Here is a 26,303-nt window from a genome sequence, read left to right as displayed (position 1 = left end):
CTGTCCTTATGCTATGTTTAATGTATTTGGGGGGATTGCCTTTGGAATAGCAGCCATTAAAAAAAATGAAATTTGAATATATTTGTGGCAGACAAAGATTTGTGAAATGTAAGGCACCAAAGTAATTAGTGTTTTGATTTGGACTTCATATTTTAATAGATAAAGTCAAACCTAAAGTCAAAAGGAAAGAAGAACCAAGTTCTATTTTCCAGAGACAGCGTGTGGATGCTTTGCTCCTAGATCTTAGACAAAAATTTCCACCTAAATTTGTGCAGGTAATGAGAATACATGTGGTTAATTTTGATTCAACACTTTTTCCTGACATTTTAATTTTTAATTAAAAACTGTTTCGGATGTGATCTAAACATAAAAACTCTGAATTGAAAGTTTTTCAAGGACTTAATGGAAAAAACGGGTAAAGGGAATCTAATTAATACTATTCTGTGCTCTGAAGTTTAATTCCTTATGGAATCCTCACAGACTGTGAGGCCTGCTTATAGATAATATATTCAGAAGGTTGCTGAAAGTGTTGGTAACAAAACTAGAATTTGGAACTCATGCTGTCATGCTGTATGCTACCTTCTAGCCTGAATATAGTGGATATATAAGTCGTTAAATGATAGAATAGTTTAAACTTTTGTAACACAATAGCACATTTGATGTGGAGGGTTTTGCATAACAAATGGAGGAGGCAGGAGTAAAAATAAATAGGCTTATGTCGTTCTGGTGTTGAAATTAAAATGAATTTTATTATGTCATTTTGGGTATTCCAACAGCAATAGCAGGTCTACTGAATGAGCTTTGGCAGAGAAGTAGGTGTGAAATGGAATATGTGAACATGTTATTCTCATGATTTGTCTCAGCTCTTATTTGTCTTTACAGGATTATATACACACAAGGTCCTAGATGGGGTTCCCTCATAGCTTGGTTGGTAAAGAATTGGCTTGCAATGCAGGAGACCTAGGTTCAATCCCAGGTCAGGAAGATCCCCTGGTGAAGGAAATGGCAACCCACTCCAGTATTCTTGCCTGGAGAATCCCATGGACAGAGGAGCCTGGTGGGCTACAGTCCATGGGGTCGCAAGAGTTGGATACAACTTAGATACTTAGACTTAAGGTCATAGATACTGTTTTTCTTGTTGAGGGCCTATTTAAGAGATTTTCAAGGGTAGTTTCTGATTGAGAGTTTTCACACCCTGAGATGATTTTAGAACAGACCTCCCGTTCCCCCTTCTTTGACTCTACTGGATGAAATGTGCTGTTGGAATGGTGCTATGGTACTGAAGGCAGCAGAGGCCCAGTTGGAATTCAGAAAAGTCAGTCTAGAGAAATCTCATGAATTGCACTTGAAGGTGAAACAATGTGTGTTGAATAAATAAATCAGTGAATTACAGCTGTATGTAAGATACTGAGTCGTGACTACAGAGTGTAAGAGATTAGGTGTGGCTGACCATTCATTCTCTGAGTACATAGTATATACTAGGAATGGTGGAGGCAGAACCTCTAGACCTACACGGTACAGTAGACCCTCAGCACATGTGGCTGTTGTGCATTTGAAACACGCCTAGTCCATAGTGAGTTGTGATATGTGTGGAAGACATACTGGGTTCAAGGACTTAGTACATAAAAGTATGTATAAAATATCTAGTTTAAAAATATTGGTTATATGTCTAGAATACTATTTGAAATACATTTGGTTAAAAATATTAAAGTTCATCTGTTTCTGAAAATGTGACTACTAGAAAATTTAAAATGACATACATAGTTGCATTTGTGGCTCACATTTTTTGGGGGGGGGTGCAGTGCTGATTTAGAAAAGGGAAATGGAAAATGCAAAACAAAAAACATGAAAAATTATTGATGAAAATATACTCAGAAACCAAGAAAATCCCTTGTTTGTTCTTTTGCTAATTTCCTGAGGTGGAAAGTTATATTTTTCAAGATATTTCCTTCTTTTTAATGAAGGGTTTTATCACTGTAAACTTTCCTCATAGTACTTCTTTTGCTGTCCTGTAAATTCTGATATGTTATGTTTTCAATTTCCTTTCTCTCCATATAATTTCTGATTCTCCTTTTTTATTCTTTCTTTGGCCTATTGGTTGTTCAGGAGTGTGTTGTTTAACTTCTACTGATAGAGACTAGAAAAATAATAGAAAAGAATCAATGGTACACCAGAAACTAACACAACATTTTAAATCAACTATACTTCAATTTAAAAAACAAGCAAACAACAACAAGGCAAAGGAACTAAGAGCTGGTGTTTTCAAAAGATAAAATTGACTAAATTTTAGCTAGACTAACAAAAAAGACTCAAGTAAAATTTGAGACATTACTGCTGAAGCCATGGAAATAAAATGATCTTAAGAGACTACTGTAAACAGTTTATATGCCAAGAAATTGGTTAACCTATAAGAAATTCCTTGATACATGACCTACCAAAGACTGACTCATTAAGAAATAGACAATCCGAACAGACCAATAATGAGTAAGGAGAACTGAATCAGTAATCTTAAACCTCCCAACAAAGAAAAGTCCAGGAAGAGATGACTTCATGGGTGAATTCTGCCAAACATTTAAAGAGAATTAACACCATTCTCAGACTCTTCAAAAAAACTGAAGAGAAGGGAACATTTCCAGATTCATTTTATGAGGCCAGCATTGCTCTGATACCAAAGACACAGACACTACAAGACAAGAAAACTGCAGACCAATACTCCTAGTAAAAATACGTGCAAAAATTCTCAATGAAATACTAGCAAATTAAATACAGTAGCCCATTAAGAGGATCATATATCATGATCAAGTGGGATTTATCCCTGGGATGCAGAGATGGTTCAACAAACCAAAATCAATCATTATAATACACTACATTATCAGGATGAAGAATAAAAATCCCATAATCATCTCAGTAGATGCAGAAGAAGCATTTGGGAAAATTCAGTATCCTGTTACGGTAAAAACAAAGGTATGAAAGGAACATACCTCAACATAATAAAAGCCATTTGTAACAGACCTACAGCTATCGTATTCAGTCGGGAAGAACAAAGCGTTTTCTCTTAGGATGAAAAACAAGACAAAGATTACATTCTCCATACTTCTATGCAACACAGTATTAGAAGGCCTAGCTAGAGAAATAGCCAACAAAAAAATAAAGGGATTCAGATAGGAAAGGAGTAAAATTGTTTGCTTGCATAGCAAACCCTAATGGCTCCATTAAAAAACTGTTAGAACCAATACATGAATTCAGTGAAGTTTCAGGGTATAAAATCAATACCCAAAAATCAGTTGCATGTCTATATTCTAACAACAAACTATCAGTAAAAGTAGCAAGAAAATTCCATTGAAAATAGCATCAAAAAACAGTCAGGGATAAACTTTTTATTATCAGCTTTATTGAGATATAACTGGTGTACAATGTTGTGTAAGTTTAACATATACAACTTGTGGATTTGATACACTTATATATTGCAAAATGATTACTACCATAGCATTAGCTAATACCTCTGTTATGTCACATAATTACTATTTCTTTTTTATGGTGAGTTCATTTAAGTTTTACTCTCTTGTTCAGTCACTCAGTCATGTCTGACTCTTTGCAACCCCATGGACTACAGCACTCCAGGCTTCCCTGTCTTTTACTGTCTCCTGGAGTTTGTTCAAACTCTTGTCCATTGAATCAGTGATGCCATCCAACCGTCTCATCCTCTGTTGTCCCCTTCTTTTCCTGCCTTCAGTCTTTTGCTGCATCAGGGTCTTTTCCAGTGAGTCGGCTCTTCACATCAGGTGGCCAAAGTTTTGGAGCTTCAGCTTCAGCATCGTCCTTCTAATGAATGTTCAGAGTTGATTTCCTTTAGGATTGACTGGTTTGATCTCCTTACTCTTAGCAACTTTCAAATATATACTACAGTAATACTAGCAGTAATCACCAAGTTGCACATTAGATTCCCAGAATTTACTTCATCTTTTACCTTTGACCAGCATCTCCCCATTTCCCCCACTCCCTCAACCACTGGTGGAAACCACTCTTCTCTCTATAAGTTTGAATATTTTAGATTCCACATATAAATGATACCATATTTGGCTTTCTCTGTCTGACTTATTCAACACTTAGTATAATACTCTTTCAGTTCATCCATTTTTTCACAAATGGGAGGATATCCTTTCTCATGGCTGAAGAATATTCCAGTGTGTGTGTGTATCGCATAAGTCTCTCACACACATACACATACACATCACATCTTTATCCTTTCTGTTGACAGATGTATAGGTTGTTTTCTATATCTTAACTTTTGTGAATAGTGCTTCAGTGAACGTGGGAATGCAGGTGACTGTTCAAGATCTTGTATTCACTCCATTTGAATATATACACAGAAATGGGATTGCTGGGTCATATGGTAGTTCTGTTATTAATTTTTAGGGGAACCTCCATACAGTTTTCTATAGTGGCTACACTAGATTTCCATCACTAGTGCACAAGTGTTCCTCCCGTCCTTTTTTTTTTTTTTAACATTCTCACCAGTTGTCTTTTTTTTTTTTTTAATTGGAGTGTAATTGCTTTACAGTGCTGTGTTGGATGATTAGTGATGTTGAGCACCTCTCATGTATCTGTTGGCCATCTGTGTATCTTTTTTGGAAAAATACCTATTCAGGTCCTCTGCCCAGTTTTTAACTGAAGTGTTTGTTTTATGCTGTTAACTTGTATAAGTTGTCTATATATTTTGGATATTAACTTCTTACCAGATATGAGATTTGCACTTATTTCCTTCCATTTTGTAGATTGCCTGAAGCTCTTTGGTTTGATGTATATAGTCCCACTTGTTTATGTTTGCTTTTGGTGTCATACCCAAAAAGTCATCACCAGGACTGATGTCAGGGAACTTACTGTCTGTTCTTTTGGGAGTTTTATGATTTCAGGTCTTACATTCAAGTCTTTAATCCATTTGAGTTAATTATTGTGTGTGGTGTAAATTGACCATATAAACATGGGTTTATTTCTGGGCTCTGTTTTGTTCCCTTGCTCTGTGTCTGTTTTTATTCCAGTACCATACTGTTTTGGTTTCTGTGGCTTTGTAATATAGTTTGAAATCTGAGTTATCTGTACTCCCACATTTATAATTATTGTGAATATTTTAGCATTATTCACAATAGCCAAAATCTGGAAGCAGCCATAATGTCCATCAACAGATGAATGGATAAAGAAACTGGGATAAGGTCTTCGGGTAAAGGTGGCAGAGCGTGGTTACAGCTTTTTGCTGACTACATTCAGCCCGTCTGGTAAACTTGTCCAAATAGAATATGCTTTGGCTGCTGTAGCTGGAGGAGCTCCTTCAGTGGGAATTAAAGCTGCAAGTGGCATGGTCTTGGCAACTGAGAAGAAACAGAAATCCATTCTGTATGATGAGCGAAGTGTCCACAAAGTGGAACCAGTCACCAAGCATATAGGTTTGGTGTATAGTGGCATGGGCCCAGATTACAGGGTACTTGTGCACAGAGCTTGAAAACTAGCTCAACAGTGCTGTCTCGTTTACCAAGAGCCCATTCCCAGAGCTCAGCTGGTCCAGGGAGTAGCTTCCATGATGGAATACACCCAGTCAGATGGTGTTCGCCCATTTGGAGTTTCTTTACTTATCTGTAGTTGGAATGAAGGATGGCCATATTTATTTCAGTCAGATCCATCTGGAGCTTACTTTGTCTGGAAAGCCACAGCAATGGGAAAGAACTATGTGAATGGGAAAACTTTCCTTGAGAAAAGATATAATGAAGATCTGGAACTTGAAGATGCCATTCATACAGTCATATTAACCCTAAAGGAAAGCTTTGAAGGGCATATGACAGAAGATAATATAGAAGTTGGAATCTGCAATGAAGCTGGATTTAAGAGGCTTTCCCCAACTGAAGTTAAGGATTATTTGGCTGCCATTGCATAATAATGCAAATAATTAAGTGACTGAAAATCCAGAATTTCAGATAACTTCTCTACTTAAACATGTTTAAAGTATGTTTTGTTTTGTAGACTTTTTGCATACTTATTTCTACATGGTTTGATGGACTGATGTTTTTAAAATGAGACTTATACATCATAATAAACTCTTAAATTAACTTCCAAAAAAGAAACTGTGGGATAGACCTACAGTTAAATATTATTCAGTCTTAGAAAAAAAAGGAAATTGTACTATTTGTGGTATCATGGATGAACCTGGGAGATAATTGTGCTAAGTGAGATAAGTGAGTCACCTAAGGATGAATACTGTATGATTTCACTTATATGAGGTATCCAGAATATTCAGTAGTCAGACTTACAGGTGCAGAAACATTATAGTGATTGCCAGAGGATGAAGGAAGAGGAAAATAAGGAGTTGTAAAAAGGATGTAGTTACAGCTCTATGAATATGAATAAGTTGTAGAGATAGGCTGTATAGCATACTGCTTATAGTTGATAATACAGTGTTGTGCATTTAAAAACTTGCTAGGAGGGTGGATCTCATGTTGAGTGTTCTTAGCGTGCATGCACACAAACACACAGAACTCCAAACTAAAGCAGCAAGAGGAATCTTGGAGGTGATGGATATGTTTATTACCTTGATTGTGATGATGGTATCACAGGTATATGTGTATGTCCAGACTCACCAAGTTGTGTATATCAAATATGTGCCATATTTTTGCATATCAGTTATACTGTAGTGTACTTGTAAAAAAAAAAAAAAAAGAACCAGAAAATACTCTGAAGTTTGATTACTTTTATATGTTTTATGAAGGGAAGAGTGGTGAAATATGAGACTTAAAAATTGGATTAAAGTCATATTTAGGAGAACTTTATATGCTCCACAAAGGAGTTTATTGTTAACTCTATAGTCCAGTATTCAGTCACTATTTTAAACCCATAACCCAAGAGTCATACGGGATATACTCTTTTGTTTCAACAGTGAAAATGCATCAACGTGTTTGTGATGTTTCTGCCCTAGGAAGTCTGTTAGAGACTTGGTGCCCAGGTTTTGGGAGGTTTTTCAGGTGCCCTTTACCTAACACATGTAGGCTTCTCGGGTGGCACTAGTGGTAAAGAACCTGCCTGGCGAATGCATGAGACATGAGATGTGGGTTCAGTCCCTGGGTTGGGAAGATCCCCTGGAGAAGGGCCTGGCAACCCACTCCAGTATTCATACCTGGAGGATCCCATGGGCAGAGGAGCCTGGCAGACTATAGTTCATAGAGTTGCACAGAGTTGGACACAACTGAAGGGACTTAGCACCCCCGCGCCTAGCACATACCAAAATTCCACCACATTCTTTGAAGGAAGCAAAAACAGCATTGTAAATACAGTCTAGGCATAATTAACTGCTGTTATCAGTTAGGAAATGGTGGGAACCCTCCTGAAATCCAAGTTTCCAGATACCAGTCAAAGGCCAACCTTCCAAGCTGGCCCTTTTAAGGATCAAAGCCTCAGGCCTTCTGTGTTAACCTTTTCTGTACAGTGGGTAATAATGGAAAACTCAGTTTTGGTCTTATTAAGTGTAGTGGTTCCCAGAACTTGTAGTTGGAGTGGGTTGGTAGGCAGTGGGCAGCATGACTCTGGAGCATATGATAACAGAAAATTTTGAAGCCTTTAGTTGTAGGAATAGAAAAGAAAGCTTAGGGAGGGCATGTAAATTCAGAAGGAAATTCAGAAAACAAATAGAGGCATTAAGTGTTCTATTAGAACACTTTTATTCTGAGATGACAGGGAAGTATAGAGAAGTATTTTTCATGTATGTATGTCTGCATGAAATGGCAAGCCGCTCCAGTGTTCTTGCCTGCAGAATCCCAGGGACTGGGGAGCCTGGTGGGCTGCCATCTATGGGGTTGCATAGAGTCGGACACGACTGAAGTGACTTAGCAGTAGCAGCAGCAGAAGGGAGAGAGTTTGGGATGTTGACACCTTCCTTGGCTGATGGTGAAGGGTAGGTTGTGAGCCTTGAGGACGAAGAAGGAGTGGGGGAGGAGAAAAGTGTTTTAAAGCATTTAACTTGGGAAAGAGATCCTAGAGACGACAGGGCCCACTCACGTTTAAGAATTGCCGTGCTGAATGAAGGATCTGACCTTGTTCCTGACTCCTAGTGCCCCCGTCATTTTTTCCTGCAGTGTGATTTCTAATAGTGTACTTACTCAACAGAAGTCTTATATTCAGAGAAAAATACCTCTTTCTTTACTTCTGATACCTGCCAACTTTAAAAATCAGTCATCCAGATTTCATTCTGCTTACTTATAGCTCGTTTGCCCTAAGCAAGTAAGTCTATGGAGTTTTGAAAAGCTCCATTATTCCCTCTCATTGGATTCTCCTTAGCTACTTTTTAAAAAATTGTAGCCTCAGTGCAGACACAAAGGACTTTATTGATGTTCAAGGTTTTTCTTTTTTTTAAATGTTTGATTCTTTGGTTCTAGTTTTACATTTGTGTCTTTTTGGAACTGGGGGTTAAGAAGTAGAGAATAAGTTTACTTTTTATGGTACATGGATAGTAGTTCTTCATCAAGTAATTTATAATATAATTTGCATGCAGGTATAATTTTAATGAAAATTATGAAGTCAAGAAGAAGAAAGCTTTGCTAACCTTCCCTGTTTTTTTTCTCCTTTTCCTCCACCTCCCTCCCCTACTCTTAAACTTACAGCAAAAGTCTGGAGAAAAGCCTGTCCCAGGTATGGTTCATCTGATAACTCTTACTAAACTTGAAATAATAACTATAACATGTGAGATGAATTGTCATTTTGTCCTTTTAGACTCTCTAATGGTAATTTGTTACTCCTAACCTTTGTTTTGATTTGCTGAATTGCCAAAAGATGGTGTTTTTGTGGTAATTATAGTAGTATTTAAAAGATGAATTGGAGTGGGATGAATAGGTATTGAGGATGCGTGGAAAAGCTGAGGTGATTTGAGGTTGTATCATAATTTGCTTGTATTACCAGGTTTTGGGTCTTACCAGGTAAAATGAATTGATTCTTAAACATCTGCCTGATGAAACAGCTAAATCTAGAACTTGGGATAAGTGGTTTAAGTGAATTTGAGAGTCTGAACCATTCACATTAACCATTGTCTAAACTGGTCTCGTCCCTCCACCCACCATCCCTCCAAAAAATATCTGCTTTTGATGTCTAGTGGATCAGACAAAGAAAGAGGCAGAACCTCTACCAGAGACTGTAAAATCTGAGGAGAAGGAGACCGCAAAGAATGTGCAACAGACAGTGGGCACTAAAGGCCCACCTGAAAAACGAATGAGACTCCAGTGAGTATTGGAGAAGAGAGAAGCTGGCAAGACTCCTCTTGGCCACGGTTTACCTCATTACTGTGACAGGCTCTTGAACTTTAAAATTCTTTGTCACAATCATTTGTATAGAATGTGCTTATTCTTTAAGAAAGGATGTTAAGGATGCTCATGCTATCAACCTAAATATTTTTAATGTATCTTTTGTAACCTTGTCCCTTCTGGACTTAAGCAGCTTCCTGTCTCACATGTTTACTGCTATATATGTTTAAAAACAAAATAAAGGTATTTGTATAAATTACTTTATCTTGACTTTCCCCCCCTATTTTCCCTCTGAAATATGTCCAGGTACATTTTGCAGACACAAAGGATTTTTGTTAAAGTAGTAACTAAGCTGATTTTCTATTCTTAGTTGCATATTCCTCAGTATTAAAATAGTAAAGTTACTGACAATGTGAAAGATAAAGGGAAAACAACCTTATTCACTGAAACCAATGTCCCACAAATACCACAGCAATGTTGTGAATTTTCCTTGTCTTCTTTTTCTATGTGTAGATTCTTTTTTTTTTTGGCTTCACTGTGTGGCATGGAAGCATGGAGTCTTAACCACTGGACCACCAGGAAAATTCCTATGTGTAGATATTTTTAAAACCATAGTTTGTAATTTTTCTCTTCATACTGTTTTACTTTATCATGTTTTGTCTGTTGTATGCACTATTAAAAGACGCTTACTCCTTGGAAGGAAAGTTATGACCAACCTAGATAGCATATTCAAAAGCAGAGACATTACTTTGCCAACAAAGGTCCGTCTAGTCAAGGCTATGGTTTTTCCTGTGGTCATGTATGGATGTGAGAGTTGGCCTGTGAAGAAGGCTGAGCACCGAAGAATGGATGCTTTTGAACTGTGGTGTTGGAGAAGACTCTTGAGAGTCCCTTGGACTGCAAGGAGATACAACCAGTCCATTCTGAAGGAGATCAGCCCTGGGATTTCTTTGGAAGGAATGATGCTAAAGCTGAAACTCCAGTACTTTGGGCACCTCATGTGAAGAGTTGACTCATTGGAAAAGACTCTGATGCTGGGAGGGATTGGGGGCAGGAGGAGAAGGGGACGATAGAGGATGAGATGGCTGGATGGCATCACTGACTCAATGGACGTGAGTCTGGGTGAACTCCAGGAATTGGTGATGGACAGGGAGGCCTGGCGTGCTGTGATTCATGGGGTCGCAAAGAGTTGGACATGACTGAGCGACTGAACTGAACTGAATTGATGCACTATGCCATGATTACTTAGTTTTTATAGACTATTTATAGTTTATTGACTGAATAATTCCTTTGAATGATTATATCTGTTTTCTTAAACTCTCCCTGTGTTGTACTTAAGTTTTTCCCAGTTTGCATTATTTAAATAAGACTGTAGTGATTTCAGGGCTTTCCAAGTGGTGGTAATGGTAATGAGCCCGCCTGCCATTGCAGGTTAGATGCAAGAGACATAGGTTTGATCCTTAGGTCAGGAAAGTCTCCTGGAGGAGGACACAGCAACCCACTCCAATGTTCTTGCCTGGAGAATCCCAGGAACAGAGGGGCCTGGCAGACTGCAGTTCATGTGGTCGCACAGAGTTGGACATGACTGAAACAACTTAGCATGCACGCATGCAGTGATTACATTTAGCATTTATTTCCTTAGTATAGACTCCCAGCAGTAGAATCACTAGAATCTGTACTTTTTTTTTGCTGTTAGTCCATATTGCCAGGTTGTTTTTCTCAAAAGTTTTGCTGTTAACTATTGTAACAGCAAAATATGAAAATACCAACTTCTCCAGAATCTTGCTAACACTAAGTATTACAGTACACATTTTTAGTGCAAAGTAGCAAAAAAATGGTGTTTCATTATTTTAAGTGGTTGAATAATTTCTTATCTTTGATTTTTGCTTTTATGAAATATCTAATTTTCTGAATTGTGTAAGATTTTTAATTTTGACAATTTCAAGGTTATAGAAAAGTTACAAATAATTGTAGAAATAGTACAAATAATTCCTCCATATATACTTTTTGCCCAAATTCCCCATATAACAACATTTTCCATGTTTGTTTATTCTTTAATCTTTGTCTCTAACTCCTGCTGTCATTTGCTGTCTCTCTCTGTCTCTCTATATGTGCGAATGTGTATTATTGTTGTTTAGTTGCTTAGTCATGACCAGCTCTTTTGCAATCCCATGGACTGTAGCCCACCAGGCTCCTCCATCCATGGGATTTTCCAGGCAAGAATACTGGATTGGGTTGCCATTTCCTTCTCCGGGGGACCTTCCAGACCCAGGGGTGAAACCTGTGTCTCCTGCATTGGCAGGTGGATTCTTTACCACTGAGCCATCAGGGAAGCCCTGTGAGTGTGTATGCATATGTATAATACATATGTACACCTCTTATTTTGAATTGAGAGACAACTGCAGTCATGATACCTGTTTCCCCTTAGAATTTTAGTGTACATTTCCTAAGATCAAGGACATTCTCTTACATAGTCTTGGCACAATTATCAAAATTAAACCAGTATGATACCATTATCTAATCTGTAGGTCTTTTTTAGGTCTTGCTAGTGGTGCCAGGAATGTCAGCAAAAGAATATCCTGAATTGTACATTAGATTTAGTTGTCTTGTCTCTCTAGTCTGCTTTAATCTGGAACAGTTCTTTAATTCCTTGTTTTTCATGACTTAATATTTAAAGAGTTTGGGCCAGTTATTTTGTTGAATGTTTCTTAGTTTGGGTTTGTTTGATACATTTTCATAATTAAATTCACCTCATGTACTTTTGTTAGGAATACCATGGAAAAGATGCTTATGGAGGCATGAGCTATTTGTTCCATTGCTGGTGATGTTAACTTGGAATACTTGGTTAAGGTAGTGTTTGTCAGGTACTCCACTGTAAAGTTAGAATTTTTCTTTTCATAATTTTAAGTATCATGAGGTGGGGATATGGGGTGGGGGAATAGTTTGAGGCTCTGTAAATGCCATGTTATTCCTCAAAATTTTACCCTCCGGCAGCTTTCATTGATCATTCTTACCTGAATCATTTCTTACTATTAGGGTTGCCAAATGGTGGTTTTCTAATTTCTTCTTTCTTTCTGTGTTTATTACTTGGCTTTCTATTATAAATAAGAGCTGCACCTGCACCGCCCCCACCCCAGTACTTACTTGTTTATATCACTGTAGACACCTGGAATCTTATTTGTTCAATGTGTTGTTATTTCTTCATTGTCATTAATTTATACTGATGCTCAAATTGTGCCAGACTGGGCCAATGGGAACCAGTTCAAACTGATTCCTGTGGTCCTTTTGACATAATCCTGTCATTCCTTGAGTATCTTTTGTGTTTTGGCACAATAAGATACCCCAAGTTCATCTCAAAAACCCTCGAGTCAGCCATTTCTCTAAGGGTCCCTCCTTCTTTTTAATAGAGAATATATTTGGAAATCAAGATCTGTGTGCTAGGTGTGTTCATTTGCTACTGGGGTGCATGGCTTCTGGGCTTTTTTAGATGATAGAGTTAAGAAATAGACATATACTGGGACATCCCTGGTGGGGATGTCTCCAGACTCCATGCTGCCATTACAGGGGGCATGGGTTCAATCCCTGGTTCTGGAAGTAAGATCCTGCATGTTGCATGGCATAGCCAAAAAAAAGAAAAGAAATGTGTGTGTGTGTGTGACATGAATGAATACATGTATGTCTGCACACACATCTGTTTATTCTGTATATATTAAAAGCTACCCCAAAAATCACTGCAGATGATGACTGCAACCATGAAATTAAAAGACACTGCTCCTGGGAAGGAAAGCTATGACAAACCTAGACAGCATATTAAAAAGCAGAGACATCACTTTGCTGACAAAGGTCCATATAGTCAAAACTATAGTTTTGACTATATGTACGTATATGAGAGTTGGACCATAAAGAAGGTTGAGCGCCAAAGCATTGATGCTTTTGAACTGTGGTGCTGGAGAAGGCTCTTTTGAACGTCCCTTGGACAGCAAGCAGATCAAACCAAGCAATCTTAAAGGAAATCAAGCCTGAATATTCGTTGGAAGAACTGATGCTGAAGCTCTAATACTTTGGCCACTTGATGTGAAAAGCCAACTTTGGGAGATGGTGAGGGACAGGGAGGCCTATCTTGCAGCAGTCCATGGGGTCACAAAGAGTCGAACATGACTAGGTGACTGAGCAGCACCACTACCACCCGTCTTGTGTATCTTGTTGAGGCTGAAATTTTTATTTCCTGATGATTTAGTGATGTTAATTAAGCATTCTTTCCTGCGACTATTGACTATTTGAATATTCTTTTTTGTGAAGTGTGTCCATTTTTGTGAAGTATGTTTTGTCTGTTTGTCTCCCAGAGTCAGAAGAGTCCTTTGTATGCATGGACAAGAGTCCTTACATGTATTGTTTTTAAATTTATCTTTAAAGCCAGGGTGTAAGTCCACTCTGGCTTGCCTTCTTACCCTTTAATGGTGACTTAAAATGATCATGAGAAACGCTGGGCTGGAAGAAGCACAAGCTGGAATCAAGATTGCCGGGAGAAATATCAGTAACCTCAGATATGCAGATGACACGACCCTTATGGCAGAAAGTGAAGAAGAACTAAAGATGAAGGTGAAAGAGGAGAGTGAAAAAGTTGGCTTAAAGCTCAACATTCAGATCATGGCATCCGGACCCATCTTCATGGCAAATAGATGGGGAAACAGTGGAAACAGTGGCTGACTTTATTTTTCTGGGCTCCAAAATCACTGCAGATGGTGATTGCAGCCATGAAATTAAAAGATGCTTGCTCCTTTTAATAAAAGGTTATGAACAACCTAGACAGCATATTAAAAAGCAGAGACATTACTTTGTCAACAAAGGTCTGTTGAGTCAAGGCCGTTGTTTTTCCAGTGGTCATGCATGGATGTGAGAGTTGGACTATAAAGAAAGCTTAGTGCCAAAGAATTGATGCTTCTGAACTATGGTGTTGGAGAAGACTCTTGAGAGTCCCTTGGACTGCAAGGAGATCCAACCAGTCCATTCTGAAGGAAATCAGTCCTGGGTGTTCACTGGAAGGACTGATTTTGAAGCTGAAACTCCAATCCTTTGGCCACCTGATGCGAAGAGCTGACTCATTTGAAAAGACCCTGATGCTGGGAAAGATTGAGGGCAGGAGGAGAAGGGGAAGACAGAGGATGAGATGGTTGGATGGCATCACCGACTCAATGGACATGAGTTTGGGTGGACTCCGGGAGTTGGTGATGGACAGGGAGGCCTGGTGTGCTGCAGTCCATGGGGTCGCAAAGAGTTGGACACAACTGAGCAACTGAACTGAACTGAAAAATGATCAAGTGTTTCTAATTTTAACATTGCTTGGTTTGTCAGTCTCCTCCATTATTAATGCTTTTTTGTGTCTTGTTTGAGGTTTTTCTCTACATTGTAGTTATGAAAATGTACTCTTCTGTCATTATCTACAAGCTTCATTATTTTGCATTCTCCATGTAAAGTTACAATACTCCAACCAGTAGTTGCAATGTTTTTCATCATTGCATACTCCTCTCTTAATGACATTTCTCTAATTTACAGAGTTGAGGGTCGAATAACGGACACAGCTCCTTATACATACCTTGCCTATAGCACACAGGGTGCCATCTCTTACTTCTCCAATATCAACTGTATCCTTCCCAAAGTGGGAGCTGGCTTCCTAATACTTGATACCTTTAACAGTGTTGTCTGAATTATGGCATTGTGTTACTTTAGATTGGGAATTGTTTATGTATTCACGCTTTACTCTTTCACACAAAACATTTGAAGAAAGACATCTTTTGTATGTTGAATTTCCACACCATATTGGCCTCAGTGATCTCCTTGTGCATTAATTGTTTTGTATCTGCTCAGGGGGCACTCCTTGCTTTATGATAAAAAATGTATTGACCTAGTTTATTGTGGTTGTTACACATTTTGTGATAGCAGTAGATGGTGTCACCACAAGGCATCCCATCTTGCACATAGAAATTGCCAGGGCGTCACCTTGAACTTCCATTGTACCACTCAGGAAGGTTACATTCTTGTGCTCTATAGAGCATTCTAAGAGAAGCAGACTTACATTTTACATGGCAAGATCCAAAAGCAGCCTGCCCAAGGTTTCAATTTACAAGAAGTACACAAGGATCCTTTCTGCACTGACATTCTGATCCACAGTCACAGCGTACTTTTTCAACTTCCGCTTCCTTATTATGACATTATTCTGATGGCTGATGTTTTGAGAAGCTGGTGTATTCATTACACAGAGTCCCTTGTGATGAATGAGGTTAAAGTAACTTCCATAGCAGCAGTTGCCAGGAGCACTGGTACTTGTATTATAGGCATTCATGATGCAGTGTTTTTTCTCACATAAACAGAATTCCTATGTATGAGACATAACAAGATTATGACCCTTGTTGAACAATGACCACTGCAAAATGAAAGCAATTGATTTACTTTGAGGCTTGCCCAAAATGATGGTAGCATATCCCTGAGATTCAAGCCAACTTAAATACATTAGAAAAGTCCTTGCACACAAACAGATGCCCAGAAACATGGCAAACGGGGGTACAGATGAACACTTCCCTTGACTCGAAGTTGTCAAGAAGTTGACTCATGTCTAGGTTGACATTAAGATTCCCCTGGTTCCAAATCTCAGTCCCAGTTACAGAAACGTGAAGGCATAGCAGTAGACAGATTGGATCTGTTACATTAGGCACATTTAATATATCTTCTGTGGCCTTGGAGACATTTGAATAGTTGAAACTGTAATTGTCCACCACCATAAGCACACTCCACAAAGGGCCAGTGAGTCCAGCAGCCAGGGGAATGGCAGTTTTGTGGCATTGTGGCAGTTTTAAACTCTCTGCCTTGAACTCCAGCTTCTGGCATAGTTCTGTCTTCCTCAAAGCTGCATTTCATGAAAACTGACTCTTGTTACTATCTTACCTAACACAACTGGTGTTCAAATGTGGTAGAGTGCTTCAGGGCCCAATTTCGTCAGTGAGGTCATTTATCTGTGGCATCCCTCGAAAGGCTCTCCAATGCTGGACAACCAGAGAATTGGGAGCCCTTTCACGTAACCATGATAGTACCAGGTATCTTGGATGAAGGGCTGATTTTCTTGGAATCCACCCTGCTCTCTGTAGGTGTCTGGAAACCAAGAGCTTCTTAGGATGTACAGGAATGACGCCAGTGCAGCTGGAGGCCAGACCCTGAGCCACCCTCAAAGGCGCTACGTGCGCTGGGGACGTTGGGGAAGCCCCACTTTGGGCCAGATTTGCGCGGAGCCTGCGGGCGGGCCAGGAGCACCTGCAGCCTGAGCCGCAGGAGGGCGCAGTCGCATGCACCTGGCCCACACCGCTCTCCATGCGGCCTTTCGGAGGGCTGCAGTGCAGCTCTGTGCGGTCTTAGGAAGGTGGGTGATAGAGGCTTGAGTATGAAAATCTGCTTCCGAAGCAAACCCTCTTCCAAGGCGGGAACCCAGCTTTCTGGGTTGGGCGGCTGCCGCCCTGGACCTGAGAAAAGGGGCGGTTCCTCAGTGCTGTCCCGGTATAAGGGACTGGGGCTGGGGTTCCAGGGTCTGGAAGCTGGCCAGAGGGAGAAGTACAGGAAAAATAGAGTGACAACAGAGGGAACTGAGCAGGCAACTGAAGTGGTTTGGAGGGGAGGCGTGAGGAAGTGTAGGGAAGAGACAGCAGCAGAAGGGTACCCTGGGGCGAAGGGAATTTAATTTGGAAGAGAGAAGCTTAGGGGGTCAGCATATTGGAAGAGGCTATGGAAATTGAGAGATCAGGCCTGTTTCACTTCTTGGTATTGGTCCTGAACAAATAGGCAAAACTAAATTTTCAGTAACTTGTTCCCACCATGGGCTGATAAAATTTTACTAAAGCCAGCTGCTGGCTGTTCCTAAAAGGGATATAACATATAAGTCTGTTTCCATGAGGAAGTCTAAGAGGGTGTTAACTGCATTTTTGCTGAACTCCTGCAGTAAAGAGTAAATAGGGTGTGTGTGTGTGTGAGAGAGAGAGAGAGAGACAGAGAGTGCTAATAGTTTAATACAGTATAATTTTTCATCCCTTTAAATTTTATTTTAATAAAACAGCTTTATTGCAGTTTATTTATTCTATAGCAAACTACACATAATACATTGTGTAACTGCAACAGAGCAGAAAGAGCACAGCTCCTAGCAGGCAGCCATTGCTGTGCCTCACTGTTCTGCACCCTGTAACTAAGGCAACAGGTCTTGCTCAGCCATTGCTCTGGGTTTTCAGTGGGCCCTGCCCACTGGTATCTCAGTGAGGGACCACTGGGGAAAGTGATTCAGTCAAGGGTGGGTGGTGCGGTGGTCATCAGGTGGAGAGTGAGGTAAGAGGCAGAACCAGGCCTTCTCCTGGAGGGCCTCCAGCTCACCCAAGCCTTGGGCCAGCAGGTCAGCTGGAAGGCCCAGGAAACAGCCTGGGCCCTATGTCCTGCAGGGCTCCAGAGCCCTCATTAAGGCCCTCCACTAGCCTTGGTCCAGGCCTTGAGGCAGCGGTGAACCTCTTCCCCATCCTTGTCTCTGCAACTTAATGGCAGTGGCCATCTGTCTGGTCATAGTCTGTGAGACCTGGTCTCCCCATGTGGGTGGTCTGAGGAGACTGAGGGCCAGTTGAGATGGATGCCTGGCTCCCTCAGGCATGACAAGTGGGCAGGATGTAGGTACCTGGCCCTGAAGGAGCTGTCAACTGAGATCTGCCTTCTCTTAGCCAGGGCTGGAACCTTGGAGGGTGAAAGTTGTGCCTTGGGACTTTGCCCTTTCTGGTCAGGACAGAGAATAACATTCATCTGGTAGAGATTTGCAGAAACATCATTACCTGACCATGACCAGACCTCAAGAACAAAGCATCTGATACCGAGAAGTCTGCAATAACTAACCACACCCATCCCTCACCTTTGGCTTTTACATGGACTTGCTGGAAGCTTTCAGTAACTTTGAAGTTCTTAGTGCATGAACCACCCATCTCTTTGTATGAATCTGTAATGAACCTTTCTCTGTTCCAAACTCTAATGTTTAGTATTGATGGGCCTCACTGTGTGTTGGGCACACAGACTTGTGATTTCTGTAACATAACTAGCTAAATTTTTATATATGTTTACATCCCTGAAACCACCATGATTTGCTATCTGTTTTCCAGTCGATAGGTGAACATTTTTTTCATTTCCACTTTAAGACTATTAAACAAATGAAGTTGCTATGAGCCTCCATATATCTTTGTATGAACCTGGGCTTTCTTTTCTCTTGGGTAAAAACTTGAGAGTGGAATGACTGGATATATAGTAGTTGAATGTTTAACTTTTTAAGAAACTGCAGAACTGTTTTCCAAAGTGGTTGTACCATTCTACATTTCTATCAGCAATATATATATCAGAATTCTAATCCCTCTGCATCTTTACGATGAGTTGGTATGGTCAGTCTTTTAAATTTTAGCCATTCTAATAAGTGTGTAGTGATATACATTGTGGCTAATTTTGCATTTTCCTATTACTAGTGATGTTGAGCATCTTTTTCTGTGCTTATTAGCCTTCCATGTATCTTCTTTGGTAAAGTATATGTTCAGATCTCTTGCCTATTGAGGATTTGTTTCTTACTGAGTTTTGAGGTTTTTTAAAAAAATATATTTTGAATAGTCCTTGAGCAAATATACATTTTAAAAATATTTTACCCCAGTCTGGCTTGTCTCTTAATTCTCTTAATAAAATATTTTAAAGAGAAGCTTGTAGGTTTGATGAAGTTCAGCTTATCCCTTTGTTCTTTCATGAATTTTTTATTCACTGCCACATCTAAGAAATTTTTGCTTAACCTTCAGCTCTCAGTTTAAAAGATTTCTCCTGTGTTTACTTACAGAAGTTTTATAGTTTTTGGCTTTACATATTGGTCTGTGGTCTATTTTACACTATTTTTTTTATGTGATGCAAGATATGAAATTAAGTTCTTTTGTTTTCCATTCAGTTGTTCCAGCACTGTATATAAAAAGGCTATCCTTTCTCCAGTGATTTACCTTTGTCAAAAATCTGTTGCCATATTTGTGTGGGTCTATTTCTAGTCTTTCTGTTCTGGTCTATTGATCTGTCTATTGTTAATAGTTTTAGAACACCCAAAAAAGATGTCCTTTTCGTTATAGAGAATGCAAAAGTAGAAAGACAAGAAACACCTGGAGTAACAGGCAACTTTGGCCTTAGAGTACAGAATGAAGCAGGGCAAAGGCTGATGGATTTGTGCCAAGAGAACACACTGGTCATAGCAAACACCCTCTTCCAACAACACAAGAGAAGACTCTACACATGGACATCACCAGATGGTTGACACTGAAATCAGATTGATTATATTCTTTGCAGCCAAAGATAGAGAAACTCTATACAGTCAGCAAAAACAAGACCAGGAGCTGACTGTGGCTCAGATCATGAACTCCTTATTGCCAAATTCAGACTGAAATTGAAGAAAGTAGGGAAAACCACTAGAGCATTCAGGTATGACCTAAATCAAATCCCTTATGATTATACAGTGGAAGTGAGAAATAGATTTAAGGGACTAGATCTGATAAACAGAGTGCCTGATGAACTATGGACGGAGGTTCATGACATTGTACAGGAGACAGGGATCAAGACCATCCCCAAGAAAAAGAAATGCAAAAAAGAAAAACGGTTGTCTGAGAAGGCCTTACAAATAGCTGTGAAAAGAAGAGAAGCCAAAAGCAAAGGAGAAAAGGAAAGATAGACCCATTTGAATGCAGAGTTCCAAAGAATGGCAAGGAGAGATAAGAAAGCCTTCCTCGGTGATCAGTACAAAGAAATAGAGGAATACAACAGAATGAGAAAGACTAGAGATCTATTCAAGAAAATTAGAGATACCAAGGGAACATTTCATGCAAAGATGGGCTCAATAAAGAACAGAAATGGTATGGACCTAACAGAAGCAGATGATATTGAGAAGAGGTGGCAAAAATACACAGAAGAACTGTACAAAAAAGATCTTCATGACCCAGATAATGATGATGGTGTGATCATTCACTTAGAGCCAGACATCCTGGAATGTGAAGTCAAGTGGGCCTTAGGAAGCATCACTACGAACAAAGCTAGTGGAAGTGATGGAATTCCAGTTGAGCTATTTCAAATCCTGAAAGATGATGCTGTGAAAGTGCTGCACTCGATATACCAGCAAATTTGGAAAACTCAGCAGTGGCCACAGGACTGGAAAAGGTCAGTTTTCATTCCAATCCCAAAGAAAGGCAATGCCAAAGAACGCTCAAACTACTGCACAATTGCACTCATCTCACACGCTAGCAAAGTAATGCTCAAAATTCTCCAAGCCAGGTTTCAACAGTATGTGAACTGTGAACTTCCAGATGTTCAAGCTGGTTTTAGAAAAGGCAGAGGAACCAGAGATCAAGTTGCCAAGATCCGTTGGATCATGGAAAAAGCAAGAGAGTTCCAGAAAAATATCTATTTCTGCTTTATTGACTATGCCAAAGCCTTTGACTGTGTGGATCACAAAAAAACTGTGGAAAATTCTGAAAGAGATGGGAATAGCAGACCACCTGACCTGCCTCTTGAGAAATCTGTATGCAGGTCAGGAAGCAACAGTTAGAACTGGACATGGAACAACAGACTGGTTCCAAATAGGAAAAGGAGTACGTCAAGGCTGTATATTGTCACCCTGCTTATTTAACTTCTATGCAGAGTACATCATGAGAAACGCTTGACTGGAAGAAACACAAGCTGGAATCAAGATTGCTGGGAGAAATATCAGTAGCCTCAGATATGCAGATGACACCACCCTTATGGCAGAAAGTGAAGAAGTAAAGAGCCTCTTGATGAAAGTGAAAGTGGAGAGTGAAAAAGTTGGCTTAAATCTCAACATTCAGAAAACTAAGATCATGGCATCCGGTCCCATCATTTCATGGCAGATAGATGGGGAAACAGTGTCAGACTTTTATTTTTTGGGGCTCCAAAATTACTGCAGATGGTGATTGCAGCCATGAAATTAAAAGACGCTTACTCCTTGGAAAGAAAGTTATAACCAACCTAGACAGCATATGAAAAAGCAGAGACATTACTTTGCCAACAAAGGTCCATCTAGTCAAGGCTATGGTTTTTCCAGTGGTCATGTATGGATGTCAGGGTTGGACTATAAAGAAAGCTAAGCTCCAAAGAATTGATGCTTTTGAACTGTGGTGTTGGAGAAGACTCTTGAGAGTCCCTTGGACTGGAAGGAGATCCAACCAGTCCATCCTAAAGGAGATCAGTCCTGAATATACATTGGAAGGACTGATGTTGAAGCTGAAACTCCAGTCCTTTGGCCACCTGACACGAAGAGCTGAGTCATTTGAAAAGACCCTGATGCTGGGAAAGATTGAAGGCAGGAGGAGAAGGGGACGACAGAGGATGAGATGGTTAGATGGCATCATTGACTCATTGCACGTGAGTTTGAGTAGACTCCAGGAGTTGGTGATTGACAGGGAGGCCTGGCATGCTGCGGTTCATGGGGTCTCAAAGAGTCGAACACAACTGAGCGACTGAACTGAACTGATTGTTACACAAATACCCCTCTGTTTTGAGTACTGTGACTTTATATGTCTTAAAATCAGAAAGTGGTAGTCCTCCAATTTTTTTCTTCTTTTTCAAAGTGGATTGGCTATTCTAGATCTTCTACATTTCTATGTGAATTTTAGAATCAGTTTGTCAAATTCTACAAGAAAAACCTTGTGATTGACCTATGGGGAAAATTGACAATTAATGATGTTAATTATTTAATTGATGAATAAGATCCCTCCACTTATTTAGGTTGGTGTCAATTTCTCTCAATATTTATAGTTTTAAGTTACATGTTTTTCACAACTTTTGTCAGAATCATTGCTAAGTACTTAACTGTTTCACTCTGTAATAATACCCTTTAAAATTTTTAATTTCCAGTTGTTCGTTGCTAGTATTATAAAAACAGAATTGACTACTGCATATTCATCTTGCATCCTTTGAGCTTACTAAACTCATTAGGTCTAGTAGGTTTTTTTTGTAGATTCCCTCAGATTTCTACATAGACCTCTATAAATGTTATCTATAAATAAAGACAAATTTAAGTCTTCCTTTCTTATCTGGAATCCTTTTATTTCTCTTTCTTGCCTGATTGCACTGCTCAGAACCTCTAGTTCAATGTGGAATAGAGATAACGAGAGTAGACGTTCTTGTCTTGTTTCTGATCTTAGAGGGAAGATATTCAATCTTTTACCATTGGAAGCTACCATTAGTTGTAGATTTTCCCACAGATCTCCTTTCTCATGTTGAAAAGTCCCCCCTATTGTCAGTTATCTGGGAGTTAATAGGATTGGATGTTGGGTTTGGTCAAATGATTTTTCTGATCTATTGATGTGATCATATTGTTACTGGCCTTGCTCTAGATTCTTGGACAGAAATACCACAAAAATGAATATTGTTCCCAAAAGATTTTTAGGCAAGCAATAGTTTTTATTGGAGGGATAATGTGTGCCAAGGGAGAAGGTGAACGAGTCCCAGCTCCCCAAGGAAATTCAGAAATAGGATTTTAAAGGCAGTGTGAAGGAGGGGGCCACAGGATGCCTGATTAGCTTGGCATCATTTCTCAGGTTGGTTGGCATAAAAGTGAAATTCTGAGCTTCGTCAACATACTGGTTTCAGTTGGTCTGAGGTCTGCATGCTTGCAGTCAGCAGTTTTCATCTGGTTGGGGTCTGCTTCCTTCAAATACAACTTAGGATTGTGTGTCAGCCTTTATCTCTCAGGAAACTGGGAGTTCTGTGATTCTACTGTGTGGTGGGTTTACAGTCCAGCTTTTGTCCTTTGGAAACTGTATATACATCAATGGAACAGAAATAATCTGGTACTTTTGTAGATCTCTAGTTATTGTCTCAAAGACCGAAGCCCTCGGGCACTTTGTTGTAGTGGGCTTGTAGTTTTCTTTGCTCCAGGCATTTCCTTGGTCTTCTTCCAAGATGGCTGTGTACTCTTGTCTTCCTGTTTCATTATGATTATTCATTTTTAGTTTGTTAATATGGTAATATACACTGATTGATTTTCAGACCAAGCTTGTGTCCATAGGATAAATTTCATTTGGTCATGTTATATTATCCTTTTTATACATTGTTGAATTCAGTTGCTAACATTTTGTTTAGGATTTTGCCATCTGTATTTGGGAGGGACATTGGTCTGAAATTTTGTATTAATGTTGTAAACTGATTTTCACATCAGGGTAATGCTGGCTGCAAAGAACTAGTTGGGTCATATTTTCTCCTCTTCAGTTTTCTTGAAAGTTTATATAGAATTGTTCTTTTTCTTTCTTGTATTTTTTAATAGTATTCATAAGTAAAATCAGTGTGGGTCTGGAGTTCTCCTTGTGGGAAAGTTTTAAGTTCCAATTTCAATTTCTTGGAAAGATACAGGACTATCTAGGTCATCCATTTCCTCTTGTGTTAACTTTCACAGTTTGTGTCTTTCAACGAGTGTGTCCATTTCATCTCTAAGTTGTCTAATTTATAGGCACAAAGTTCATATTATTTTTTATTATCCTTTCAGTAACCATAGAAACCATGGCATCATCCTTCAACCGTTCCTCATGTTGGTAATTTTTGTCTTTCTTTCTGATCAGTATGACTGAAGGTGTATGATTATTACTGGCTTTGTCAAAAAAAGGCCAGCATTTGTTTTTGTGTACTTTTTTTTTCCCCTCTTTGTTTCTCTCTCTCTGTTTCTCTCTCTCTCTCTCTCCCCGTGTGTGTGTGTGTGTGTGTGTGTGTGTGTGTGTGTGTGTTGCCTGGCCATGTGGCATGTGGGATCTTAGTTCCCTAACCAAGGATCAAACCCACACCACTTGTGGTAGAAACCTGGAGTCTTAACTGCTAGACCACCAGGAAAGTCCTGTTTTCTGTTTCTTATTTCATTAATTTTCACTCTGATGTTTATTACTTTCTTTAATCTATTTACTTTGGATTTAATTTGCTGTTATCTTTCTAGTTTCTTGAGGTGGAAATTGAGATAATTGATTTGAGACCTTTATTGTTTCTTTTTTAATTGAGATGTAATTGACATATAACATTGTATTAATTTTAGGTATACAACATAATGATTTGATATGTGTACATACTGTGAAATGATTACCACAAGAGGTTTAGTTAAGATCCTTTACCACACATAATGACAAATATTTTTTCTTATGATGAGTACTTTTAAGATCTATTCTCTTAACTTTTGAATACAATATAGTATTGTTAACTGTAGTATCCATGCTGTATGTTATATCCTCAGGATTATTTTATCTTATAAATAAATGGAAGTTTGTATCTTTTACCCCTTCACCCATTGTACCCAACCCCCAACCCTCGCCTCTGGAAAATACAATCTGTTCTCTGTATCACTGGATTTGGTTTTAGATTCTGCATATAAGTGAGATCATACAATATTTGTCTCTCTCTCTCTCTGACTTATCCTGGAATAAATCCCACTTGATCATATTGTATGACCTTTTTAATATATTGTTGAATTTGATTTGCTGCTTTATTGAGTATTTTTGCATTGATATTCATTAGAGAGAATTGGATTGTAGTTTTCTTATAGTGACCTTGTCTATTTTTGGTATTGGTAATGATGTCTTTGTAAAATGACTTTGGAAATGTTCCTTCCTTTTGTATTTTTTGGAAAAGTTTGAGAATAATTGGTGTTAATTCTTCTTTAAATGTTTGGTAAAACTCAGCAGTGAAGACATCTGGTTCTAGACTTTTCTTTGTTGAGAGGTTTTGGATTACTACTTGGATTACTCCTGGTAGCTCCTCTGGTAAAGAATCTGCCTGCAATGCAGGAGACCCTAGTTTGATTCCTGGATTGGGAAGATCCCTGGAGAAGGGATAGGCTACCCACTCCAGTATTCTGGCCTGGAGAATCCCATGGACTGTATAGTCCATGGGTTCCCAAGGAGTTGGACACGAATGAGTGACTTCCACTCACTTTTGATTACTGATTCAGTCTCCTAACTAGTGGGGCTTCCCTGGTGACTTGGACGGTAAAGAATATGCTTGCAATGCAGGAGAACTGGATTCAATCCCTGGGTTGGGAAGGTCCCCTGGAGAAAGGAATGGCAACCCACTCTAGTATTCTTGCCTGGAGAATTCCATGGACAGAAGAACCTGGCAAGCTATACAGTCCATGTGGTTGCAAAGCCAGACATGACTGAGTGACTAACACACACTCCTTACTAGTAATTATCTGTCCAACTTTTCTGTTTCTTCATGATTCAGTCTTGGTAGATGGTGGTTATTCAGTTGCTAAGTCATGTCTGACTCTTCGTGACCCCATGTACTGTAGCATGCCGGGCTTCCCTGTCTTTCGCTGTCTCCTGAAGTTTGCTCAAGCTCATATCTATTGAGTTGGTGGTGCCATCCAACCATCTCATCCTTTGTCACCCCCTTCTCCTCTTGCCCTCAATCTTTCCCATCATCAGAGTCTTTTCCAGTGGTCAGCTCTTCACGTCAGGTGGCCAGAGTAGATGGTAGATTGTGTTTCTAGGAATTTATCCATTTTTTCCCTACATTGTCCATTTTGTTAACATATGATTGTTCATATTGTTGTCTTACAATCTTTCGTATTTCAGTGGTGTCAGTTATAACATCTCCTCTTTCATTTCTAGTTTTATTTGGCTGCTGTTTCTTTTTTTCTTTATAAATCTAGCTAAAGTTTTCTTTAGTTTATCTTTTCAAAAAATAAACTTTTAGTTTTATTCGTCTTTTCTATTTTCTGTTTAGTCTCTATTTCATTTATTTGTACTCTGATCTTTGTTGTTTGCTTCCATCTGTGAACTTTGGAGTTAATTTGTTCTTTTCCTGTTTCCTTGAGGTGTAAAGGGTGGTTGTTTATTTGAGATTTTTCTTGTTTCTTAATGTAGCCACTTATTGTCATGAACTTTCCTCTTAGAACTGCTTTTGCTGCATCCTGTAAATTTTGGTATGTTGTCTTTCCATTTTCATTTCTCTCAAGATATTTTT

At 39.1% G+C, this 26,303-nt stretch overlaps 1 protein-coding gene and 1 pseudogene across 2 annotated transcripts in view; both read left to right on the top strand.

Moving 5' to 3' along the window:
* Nucleotides 1-26,303, top strand: part of MED6 (mediator complex subunit 6) — a 48,035-nt gene that overhangs the window by 11,167 nt on the left and 10,565 nt on the right. The window contains 3 exon segments of one of the 2 annotated variants that reach the window (NM_001034237.2): nucleotides 160-275; nucleotides 8,640-8,667; nucleotides 9,125-9,531. In NM_001034237.2, coding sequence (NP_001029409.1) covers nucleotides 160-275; nucleotides 8,640-8,667; nucleotides 9,125-9,255 — 275 coding nt within the window. In that variant the 3' untranslated portion in view covers nucleotides 9,256-9,531. 2 annotated transcript variants of the gene reach the window in all.
* On the top strand, nucleotides 1,485-6,017 carry LOC107132883 (proteasome subunit alpha type-2-like; annotated as a pseudogene).

This window comes from Bos taurus, chromosome 10 (genome assembly GCF_002263795.3).
Source record: "Bos taurus isolate L1 Dominette 01449 registration number 42190680 breed Hereford chromosome 10, ARS-UCD2.0, whole genome shotgun sequence".
In the NCBI taxonomy this organism is placed as follows: Eukaryota; Metazoa; Chordata; class Mammalia; order Artiodactyla; family Bovidae; genus Bos; species Bos taurus.
The sequence above is the reverse complement of the archived record's forward strand: the minus strand, read 5'-3'. Positions and strand labels throughout refer to the sequence as shown.